General features: G+C 33.5%; 1 protein-coding gene across 3 annotated transcripts in view; it reads right to left on the bottom strand.

Annotated features, from left to right (window-relative positions):
• Positions 1-12,112, bottom strand: part of Slf1 (SMC5-SMC6 complex localization factor 1) — a 72,293-nt gene that overhangs the window by 54,860 nt on the left and 5,321 nt on the right. For all 3 annotated transcript variants that reach the window (XM_046428649.2, XM_058574643.1, XM_058574638.1), the window contains exons 2-3: positions 1,140-1,253; positions 898-973 (exon numbers count right to left, since the gene is read on the bottom strand). In XM_046428649.2, coding sequence (XP_046284605.1) covers positions 898-973; positions 1,140-1,253 — 190 coding nt within the window. The remainder of the gene's footprint in view (positions 1-897; positions 974-1,139; positions 1,254-12,112) is intronic.

Below are 12,112 nucleotides of genomic sequence, written 5' to 3'. Positions count from 1 at the left end.
AATGAAGCATACATCTAAAGCTTTAAAATAAAAAATATGTGATATTATTTGAATTATTATTACTGATATCATTCACTTTGGGGCTGATATATATATTGTTTCTCCTATGCTAAAAGTCTCTCCAATAATGTTCACAGTACTGTTACACTTTGCCAAACAAATTTATTGTTAGGTAATTTTCTCTGGCATTTAATATCATTCTGTAGTTTCTATATCTGGGCATCAATGATCTTTTAAACTGCAGGGAAAATGTATGCTTTTATTTATGGACCTAATAATGAATCCAAGAATAATGAATCAATCCTCTGGTATGTTAATCTAAAAAATAATAAATTCACTGGAGTCACATACATCTATCTGTTTTGGGGGTGATTCAATCAGTAGATTAATGATATTCCAAATCACTCACAGTAGAGACAGCCTTAAGGATTATCAGTGGCGACAAAGGGGGAGAAAGAAAGATTAAGGTCTAATTTGGGTTTACTGAATTTGGTATTTTAGGGAAATAAAATAGAATCACTATTGCTTCATAGAATGGATAGGAGAGGAAGCAGAAGGAGAACAAAAATGCTGATTATTTCCAATGACAGATCAAAGAAAAGCTGAGGTCTCAACAAAAGCTTAAGTTTTGGCATTTGGTGCCAATCTTTTTATTAAACAATTTTTTTCTAAATAAAACACCTAAATCTTTGGTGAAGTAAATATTTCCACCCAATTAACATATTTTCATGTATTACAAAGTTTTACTCAGAAGAATAATAAAGTAGAAGTTATATCAAAGAAATAATTTAAGAAAAATATCAGGGGAAAAACCACATTTTTATCTGATATAATAAACATGCTATCTTTTCTTTAACATAGGATTTTTTAAGGTTCAGAGAAAGGCAGTTTACTTACCTGCTGCACAAGCTGCTAAAAATTTTTCACTCTTACACAGGCGTTCAGCTATAAGATGCGTACAATTTTTGTATTTCTAGAGGGAAAAATTCACATGAAGAAATATTACTAAACTAAGATTTCCTTAATAACACAACTTTCTATTCTTACAATATCAAGGGGCAATATTTCATGTTTAAGTCAGTATTTTAATTCTATTTTTCAACTACACCTTGAATATTTTTATAAGCTTTTGTACTCACCTCACTCTTAATAAACGTGCAATCTAGTTTTAAAAGCAATTTGCCTAGAGCTTCCTTTTCTTCCATCTTAAATCCTGTCATCTGGATGATATGCTTTGGGGCATCATGTTCCATCTAACATATATACACACAGAAAATAACATGTTAAACACATTACTCAAAGAGTTATTTTTTCTTAACTATGAGTACTAAAATAAAAACTAAAATTAATTAAACACATAATGAACTAAACATGTAAGGCTTAACCATAAACATTACACCAATGTTAAATTTACTTACAACAGAAACAAATTTTAAAAAGTTATCTTCTCGAAATGTGATCTTAAATAAAATAAGAATGGCTTGAACACTGAAAGTGGGCATCAATACACACATTGATGAATGAATATAATTCTTCACAAAAAGATATATATCCATAAAATGTTAGTATAACAATACCAGCTTCATTCTTAAAATGCTATTTTTTGCTAAGAGCTTTAAAACAAATACATTGTGGACAATGATACAATCAGATTTTGTACTGAATTTTGAAGTGTTTTTGGACAGATATTAAGGATATGTGCAAGTCACTGGAGACAAAGAACACATGGTCCCACAGCATTAATACCAAATAATTTAGTACAACAGGTACATATAATGATCCTGTATAGATTCTATTCCCCATGTACATTTCTGAACATACTGAACTTGGGAATGAAAGGGGGTGGGGGAGAGAGAGAGAGAAAGAGAGAGAGAGAAGATTGGGGAGTGGAAATTAAGCTCAACCACTTAAAACATTTGGAAAGACAGACAAAATTAATAGTACAACAGTAACAAAAAGGCCCTTAAAACAGAGCAAACAGCTTAAAACCAAATTGTAAAAAGAAAACTGAGCCATGGATATGCAGTCATCAGCCAACTAGTCACCCCTTAAATCCCCCTGCAGTGGGATTTATTAAGCATCCAGCCAGAAAGAACTTCTAGAAGAACCACTACTAGCAGAAAATTGTTAGAATCCCCTGCTCGCTCTACCTCAACATGAACAAGGGGAACGTGTTGGTGGAGATCTGTGCTGGGAACTGCACCTAACCCTGCTCAAACTCCATGACCCAGGCAAGAGCATAAAGAATTGCTCAGCATTCCCTTGCTTGACTCAGAGACAGCAACAAAGCATTTTTGGCACCAAATAGAGGAAATCAGATTCATTAGCCTAGACCACTAAAACTAGTGGGAGGCACAGTGAGAAGGCTAGAGATGATCTCTAGGAACATAGGCCTTACCGGAGGGAAGGTGTCTGAATGTCCAGTCAGACATCCCGTGGAAAATTAACACAGTCTATGCACCAGGAAAGGGCTGCTCCCAGCCTTAATTGGCACACAGCGACCTGTGATCAACCTAGTCATTCACAACATGGGGTAGTAGAAACTAGACTAGGTGAATCACCTGAGACCCTTCACTACAGTACCTCAGAGAGTGTCAATGGCCAGAACACTACACAACAGAAAATTCACTACCAGAGTTCCTGTGCTCACAGATCTTCACTATCGTGAAAAGGATCCTGTAGAGGGGAGCAGGTACATGGTAACACAAAGCAAACACAAGGGTACTCCAGAGCCTTCATCCTGAACTACTGCACACAATAGAAACAACCAACCCAAACACTGCGCCCTCTGAGCAGTCAGATGCAGGCCCCTGAGCTGGCAAACCAGAAGATGCTAGTAGGAGGTTACCAGCAACTAAGGAATTGGCTCCTGTGCCCCTGCAACTCAGAAGAGATCCACAGCCAAAGACTGCTGGACATCTGCTTAATGTCCAAACCCCAATGAAATGCAAACCAAAATTCAACAAGAATCTTCCTCACCTTGACATGGTTTACTATAAACAACTCTAATATCAACTTTGATCATATAAAAAACTCTAACTTGAATGACAATTGTTAAACCAATAACCAACACTGTACCTTCAACCCATTTGAGTGTATTTGATCTAATGGTTTAAAGCATTAAATGAAACCAATCTTCCTATCTTTGTTTTCCTACCTCTGATTTATACTTGCTTTTTCACCCCCTACTCATATTCTTGCATTATCTGCTACTACCTCAAACACCAATATTTTCTACCTTGGTGTAGGTTAGTCTTTTATCTTCTCTCTCTCCCCCTCTGTCTTTTTCCTCTCCTTTTTGCCCAATTTTTCTTCCAACCCACTTTTAACCCTCACTTAAGGTTATAGTAAGTTTACTAAATTCAACAAATAATTTTTTTTTACCTATTTTGGAACATAATTACAGGTTTATGGTTGAATTTGAGGAACTGCAGAGAACAACTGCAACAAGTTTTTGTTTCTTGTAAGGTTGAATAATACAAGGATTGACTCTGAAGTCACTATAGTAAATAAAGCTCAGTGACATGTCTTAAAATGGTGCTGATATTAGAATCAACACAGATCACACAGTGACTTAAAAAATCATCCAACCCAGGGGTCTGAAGAGAAAGAAGCTCACAAAGTAGTCCTTTGCCTAAAAGAAGTCAGAACTATACTAATAGATGGGTACACAAACAATATGAAAAAACAAGGGAACAAACCATCCCAAACGACACATTAATGCTTCAACAACAGACTTCAATGACACCACAGTGGAGGAAAAGTCAGAGAAAGACTTCAGAAAGTCCATAGTTAAACTATTCTAAGAGCTAAAAGAAGATGTAAGGAGTGAAATCAGAGAAAAAAGAGGAAGTGAAGGATCACTTCAATAAAAGATTGAGATTCTGAAAAAGAACCAAAAGGAAATCCTTGAAATGAAAGAATCAAAATGCTACATTAAAAAATTAAAAACACATCCCCAATAAATGAGACCACTTTGAAGATAGATTTTCAGGTCTTGAAGACAAAGTACATAATCTTGAAAATAAAGCCAACCATAAAGACGTTAAAAGACCATGAACAGAATATTCAGGAAAACTTGGATAGCATTAAAAGGCCACATTTAAGATTTATGAAGGCTCTGAAATACAAACTATAGGAATGCACATTCTTTTCAATGAAATAATATCAAAAAATTTCCAAATATTAAGAATGAGATGGAAATTCAAATATAAGAGGTATATAGAACTACAAATATGCAAAAATCACAATAGATTCACTCTAAGACACATCATTATGAAAACATCTCACATACACAATGACAGAATTTTAAAAAGCTATAAGAGAAAAATAACTAGTCGAATTCAGAGATAAATCAATACAGACTTCAACTATTTCTCAACCCAGAACCTAAAAGCTAGGAAGGTTTGGAATAATATGAACCAAGCTCTAAAAGAAAATGGATGCCAACCAAGAATACTATGCCCAGAAAAATTAAGCTTCAGAAGTCAAGAGGAAATAAAAACCTTCCATGATAAGCAAAAATTAAAGAAATTCATAACTAGAAGGTCTGCACTATGTAAAATATTAAATAAAATATTTCATGAAAAAGAAATGAAAACTAGCATAGGAAGGAATAATATTAAAATAGTCAATTAAAGGAAAATGAACTCAAATTTAAACATTAGGAAAAAAAATCAAAACAGCAGGAAATAAAACTCACCTCTCAAATAATAACATTGAATGTAGACCATAAACTCAATCAAAAGACATAGGTTGGCAAACTGGATTAAAAAACAAGACCCAAAATTATACTGTCTGCAAGAGATTCACCTCACAGGCAAAGATAGCCACAGACTGAAAGTAACAGGATGGGGAAAAAAATACCATTCATATGGGATTCATATACAAGCAGGGCTTGCTATTCTCATATTAAATAAAGTAGACTTCTACCCAGGATTAATCAAAGAGACAAAGAAAATCACTTCACACTACTTAAGGAATCATATATTAACAAGATATAAGGATGGTAAATATTTATGCCAAAACAATGGAGCATCTATATACATCAAACAAACCCCTCTCGATATTAAGAATCAAATAGGCTGGGCATGGTGGCGCATGCATGTAATCCCAGCAGCTTGGGAGGCTGAGACAGGAGGATCACAAGTTCACAGCCAGCCTCAGAAAAAAGTGAGGTGCTAAGTAACTCAGTGAGACCCTGTCTCTAAATAAAATTCAAAATAGGGCTGGGGATGTGGCTCAGTGGTTGAGTGCCCCTGAGTTCAATCCCTGGTACCAAAAAAAAAAAAAAAAAAGAGAATCAAATATATCACCAAACAATAACATTGGGTGACGTTAATACACCTCTCTTACCACCACTGGATAATTCGTCCAAACAAAAACTAAGATTCTACACAACTAAATAATATAATTAGTAATATGGACCTAACATACATCCATATAACACTTCACCCATTAATGACTGAATATATTATTTTCTTAGTAGCACATGGACCATTATCTAAAATAGATAATATTTTACGTAACAAAGCAAATCTTAGCAAATACAAAAAATAATGAAAATACTCTGTATTCTATCAGATCATAATGGAATGAAATTAGAAAAGAATTATGGGACACAAAAAGAGAAACTAACATCTGGAGATTAAATAAAATACATTTGAATGATGAATGAATAGCAGAGAAAATCAGAAGAAAAATTCTAAAAAATTCTTAGATGTAAATGAGAATAGTGATATAACCTATCAAAGTCTCTGGGACAATATGAAGACAGTTCTAAGAGGAATGTTCATAGCATTGCTCTCATACCTTAAAAGAAGAGAAAGATACCAAGTAAATAATCTAACATTACATGTCAAGGTCCTAGAAAAAGAAGAACAAAATACCAAAATCAGTAGAGGACAGGAAATAATTAGAATCAAAAATCATTGAAATTGATATAAAAAATCAAAGAAACAAAGAATTGGGTTTTTGAAAGAATAAACAAATCTGATAAACCCTTAGATAAACTATTAAAATATGAGAAAAACTCAAATTATAAAAATCTGAGATGCAAAAGGAAATATTACCACAGACACTACTGAAATACAGAGGATTATCAGAAATTATTTTGAAAATGTATACTGCAGTAAGCTAGAAAATCTTGAAGATACTGACAAATTCCTAGAGATATATGTCCTACCCATTGAACTAAGAGGATATAGAAAACTTAAACAGATCAATTTCAAGCAATGAAATTGAAGCAGTTATCAAAAACCTTCCATCAAAAGCAAAGCCTAGGACTGAATGGATTCTCAGCCAAGTTCTATAAGACCTTTAAAGAAGAACCAAGACCAATCCTCCTCAAATTATTACAATAAGTAGAAAAGGAAGAAACACTGCCAAACTCATTCTACTAAGTCAGTATCACCCTATCACCAAAACCAGACAAAGACACATCATGGAAATAAAACTTCAGACCAATATCCTTGATGAAACTAGATGCAAAAATTCGTAATAAAATATTGGCAAATTACATACAAAAACACAGTGTTCTATGATCAAGTGGATTCAAGCCAGGAATGCAAGTTTGATTCAGTATGCAGATATCAATAAGTGTTAATTCATCACATAAATAGATTTAAGGACAAGAATCACACAATTATCTCAACAGATGCAGAAAAAGCATTCAACAATTAATAGCACCCATTAATGTTTAAAACACTAGAAAAACCAAAGATAGAAGGAACTTATCTCAACATTGTAAAGGCTATCTATGACAAACCTAAGGACAACATTATTCTGAATGGAGAAAACTGAAAGCATTTCCTCTAAAAACAGGAATGAGACAAGATGTCCACTTACACCATTCCTATTGCACCTAGTCCTTGAAACTTTAGCCAGAGCAAACAGAAAAGAGAAGGCAATTTAAGGGATACAAATAGGAAAAGAAGAATTCAAATTATCTCTCTTTGCTGACAACATGAATCTATATTTAGAAGACCCAAAAATCTCTACCAGAAAATTTCTAGAACTCATAAGTGAATTCAGTGAAGTAGCAGGATACAAGATCAACACCGATAAATCAATTACGTTGCTATACTTGAATGATGAATCTGCTGAAAAAGAAATTAGGAAAACCATCCATTCAAAATAGTCTCAAAAAAACAAACAAAACAACCACCACAAGGGAAAAAAAAAACTTGAGAAATGAACAGACACTTCTCAGAAGAGGATATTCAATCAATCAACAAATATATGAAAAAATGTTCATCATCTCTAGCAATTAGAGAAATGTAAATCAAAACTACTCTAAGATACCATCTCACTCCAGTCAGAATGGCAGCTATTATGAAGACAAACAACAATAAGTGTTGGGGAGGATGTGGGGAAAAAGGCACACTCATACATTGCTGGTAGGACTGCAAACTGGTACAGCCAATATGGAAAGCAGTATGGAGATTCCTTAGAAAACTTGGAATGGAACCACCATTTGACCCAGCTATCCCTTTCCTCTGTCTACACCCAAAGGACCTAAAAACAGCATACTACAGCGACACAGCTACATCGATGTTTATAGCAGCACAATTCACAATAGCTAAACTGTGGAACCAACCTAAATGACCTTCAGTAGATGAATGGATTAAAAAATGTGGCGCATATATACACAATGGAATATTACTCAGCAATAAAAGAGAATAAAATCATGGCATTTGCAGGTAAATGGATGCAGTTGGAGAAGATAATGCTAAGAGAAGTTAGCCAATCCCCAAAAAAACAAATGGCGAATGTTTTCTCTGATATAAGGTGACTGACTCATATTTGGGTATGGAGAGGGAGCACAGAAGGAATTGAAGAACTCTAGATAGGGCAGAGGGGTGGGAGGGGAAGGGAGGGGGCAGGGATTTAGCAATGATGGAGGAATGTGATGGACATCATTATCCAAAGTACACGTATGAAGACATATATTGGTGTGAACATACTTTATATACAAACAGAGATATGAAAAATTGTGTTCTATATGTGTACTAAAAATTGTGATGCATTCTGTTGTCATGTATTTAAAAAATAAAAGCAATTAAAAAATCAAGATTAAAAAAAAAGAGCAATCAGTCTTTTACATTCGGCAGGTAAAACATTGAATGCCTTTCAGTATGCTTCCCAGTTTTTTTTTAAGTGACTTGAAATAAATGATCATATTTATAATGAAAAAAAACAACAACCACCACAAACAACAACAACAACAACAATTTGAGAATCAGTCTAACATAAAGTATAGGAAATCTAGGATGAGAACTATAGAACACTAAAGAGAGAAACTGAACAAGACCTTGCAAGATGGAAAGATTGCCCATGTTCTTGGACAGGCAGAATTAATACTGTTGAAATGGACATAGTACCAAAATCACTAAACAGATTCAATGTAATCCCCATCAAAATTCCAATGATGTTCTTTATAGAACTAGAAAAAGCAGTTATGAAATTCATTTGAGAAAAATAAGAGACCCAGAACAGCTAAAGCAATCCTTAGCGAGAAAAGCGAAGCAGGAAGCATCAAAATATTGGACCTCAAATTATACTACAGCATATTAGCGTCTTGTGGATGTACATGAATATGTGATTTCTTCTGGTATGTTCATATATGTACATAGGAGAAACAGATCAGATTAATTCCACTGGGATTACAGGAACCAAAACAGCAGGTACTGGCACCAAAAAAGGTATGAAAGACCAATGGAATACGAGACACAGAGACAAACTCACATAAATACAGTTATTTCAGACAAAAACATGTGTTAGAGAAAACAGTCTTTTTAACAAATGGTGCTGGGAAAATTGGAAATCCATATATAATTGAGTGGAATTAAACCCCTATCTCTCTACCCTGCACAAAACTCAGCTCAAAGTGGATCAAAAACCTAGTTATTATACCAGAAACCCTGCACCTAGTAGAAGAAATCTACTCCAACATGTCAGTTCAGGAATTGACTTCTTTACCAAGACTCCTAAAGCTTGAGAAGATCAAAATTAGTACGTGCGATAGCACCAAAAAGCTTCCAAGCAAAGGAAACAATTAAGAGAGTGAAGTGAGAACTTACAGGATGGGAAAAAATCTTTGTCACTGTCAGTTCCTCACGGCATTAATATCCGGGATATACAAACAACTCAAAAAACTTAACACCAAAACAAAACAAAACAAAACAAAACCAATAATGAGGCAAAGGAATTAAACAGACATTTCTCAAAAGAAATACAAATGGTCAACAAATATTTGAAAAAATGGTCAACATCTCTATCAATTAGAGGAATACAAATTAAAACTACACTGAGATTTTTATCTCACTCATGTAGGAATGGCAATTATCAATAACACAAGTACCAATAGTGTTGGCGAGGATGTGGGGGAAAAGGTACACTCACACATGGATAGTGGAATAGCAGATTAGTGCAACCACTCTGGAAAGCATTTTTCCCCCCCTCAAAAACTAGGATGGAACCACCATTTGACCCAGCTATCCCACTATTCAGTATACATCTAAAGATTAAAATCAGCATACTACAATGATGTAGACATTTACAGCTGTACAATTCACAATAGCCAAGCTATGAAGCCAACCTTCAACAGATGAATGGATATAAAAAATTTGGTATATATACACAATTTAGTATTACTCAGCCATAAAGAAGAATGACATTATGGTATTTGCTGGTAAATGATTGGATCTGGAGACTATCAAATTAAGTAAAATAAGCCAATTTCCAAAAACCAAAGGTCGAATATTTTCTCTGATAGGTGAAACTAATTCAAAATAAGGGGTTAAAAAACAGTGGAGCATACAAAGGGGAATGAAGGGAAGGGAGGAATGACAGGATAGGGAAAAACACAGTGGAATTAATCTGATTTGTTTCTCCTGTGTACATATATGAACATACCAGAGGGAATCACATATTCATGTACATCCACAAGACACTAATAATAAAAAAATCTATAATAGTAGAAAGATCAGTAAAATAAAAGGGAACAGAAGGAGGAGAGAAAGGAAAGGGAAAGTACTAGCAACTGAATTAGAATAAACTATTTTTCATGCTTTTGAAATCATTTCAAAATGAGTCCTAATGTTATATATAACTAAAAGAAACTAATAAAAAATAAATTAATTAAAATAAAATAAACCCTAAAACTCAAAGCCTTTTCAATGAAAGAAATACTTTAAAGTTATAAGGATTTGGTCTGGTTAGTAAAAAATTATATCATATACACAGTTGGGCTTAGTCTCCTGAAAACTTAATCATCCATGAAAAATACTTTCATCAATAGGTAAACTATAGGCAGCTTCTTCAGTAGGGAACTTTTTACTATAATAATTACACATTTTTTAAAAATGTAAAAAAAAGTTTACATGGGTCTCATTAACATAGCTCTTGTCAATATGTTAAAACTACAAATATATTGTTCCAAGAAATAATTCATTAATCTTATTCAGAACACATACAATAAAGCCACATGTGAACTTCAAATATAATGTCTACAACTAGGGGAAAATGCTGCTTTCATTAATTCTAGAGAATTAAATAAATAAATTCTTTAGCAATTTTCCTTTAGAAAATGATGGACCTTTCAGAAATACTAGGTAAATGAAATGCAATATCTGTGAATATAATCTTGGTACTTAATAACTGCTTTGGTAGTTCTCAAAAGTAGGGCTTTAAGCATAGATTATACTTTTCCTACTATTTATATCTCATTTATGTATTTATGAATTTTGGAAACTATTTTTTATCAGGCTATATAAAGAAATGTTGCTAATGAAAGGAAGTTGGAGTTGTTTTTAAAACCTAAAATCATGCCTGTCTAGTTATTCTAAAATATGAAGTATCGAAAGCTACAGTTGTTGGGGATAGTAGCACACCCCTGTGATGCCAGTGACTCAGGGAACTGAAGCAGGAGAATTGCAAGTTTGAGGCCAGCCTGGGCAACTTGGTGAGAACCTATCTCAAAATAAAAAATAAAAAAAGGGCTGGCAAAGTTGCTAAGAGGTAGAGTCCTCCTAGGTTCAATCCCCAGTACCACAAACAAAACAGAACCTGTTAAATAATCAAAATATAAAGAAACCAATAAAAAATAAATTTGCTATAAGACTATTACCAAAAGTTGTATTTAAATGTTGTTCTTTAACAATTAGTTTCCTTACAATTGTTACATAGAAATACAAGAAAAAAAACTATGTTTTTCTTTTCCAAACAAGTCAATAACAACTCTTTACAACTGAATGTTTATTATTAACAAAGTGACATTTTAACATATTTTGGTTTGATGTGTAAATTATTAAATTATTAGAACTTACTGAAGCCAGCATATAAAACAAAGCTTTCATCTTGAGACACAACATTTTTATAACGGAATAGAAATGATAGAAATAATATCTGTGTATTTAACAGCAAGATCCCATAGATGGTAACATAAAAGGGGGACCAACTATATAACAGTAGAAATCAGGAAAGCCTTTTTAAAGCAATTTGTTTCCTTAGAAAATGATGAAATAGGAAACTGAAACTATTCACGCACAAGTGAAAAAAAACAGGATGTCCTGATTTGGGCATTTTGTAGCTATAGATGTGTTTAAAACAAACCAGAATATGGGAGATTTTCCCAAAAGTTCACCATGGGGGAAAAAGGGGGTTATGAGCTAAACTTTCTCAGAATAGTGAATCCTGGTGATGACATAAAATAACTATATTTTTAAAGAATAAATTCTAGTGGTCCAAATCTAATAGCATTCTATGATAAAATTATCTACTTAAAACAACATAGTGAACAATACATGTAGTAATGCTTTCCAATAACATTGAATAATGAACTGATGATCTACATCACAAATTTAATCCACACAGCAACATGGGAAAACTGTTATCTGTATATAGGAAAAGACACAGCCATGTACAGATATATGAACAGATTAATTTATATTAATAAAATTAGTGATTTGATAGTTCTTCCTGATCCTTGCAGGATTATCAGAACAATAAATAGCCTGACATGCCAATGAACTCCAAGAGAACACCATAAAATTTTCCAGAACCTATAGCAATAACCCAGTCAGCTAAAAATCCTTAAAAGTAGGGTCAAGTT

The sequence above is a fragment of the Marmota monax genome, unplaced genomic scaffold, assembly GCF_021218885.2.
Source record: "Marmota monax isolate L192 unplaced genomic scaffold, Marmota_monax_Labrador192_F-V1.1 WCK01_AAM20220418_F8-fsc00018, whole genome shotgun sequence".
Taxonomy (NCBI): domain Eukaryota; kingdom Metazoa; phylum Chordata; class Mammalia; order Rodentia; family Sciuridae; genus Marmota; species Marmota monax.
This window is presented reverse-complemented; position numbering and strand designations above follow the sequence as displayed.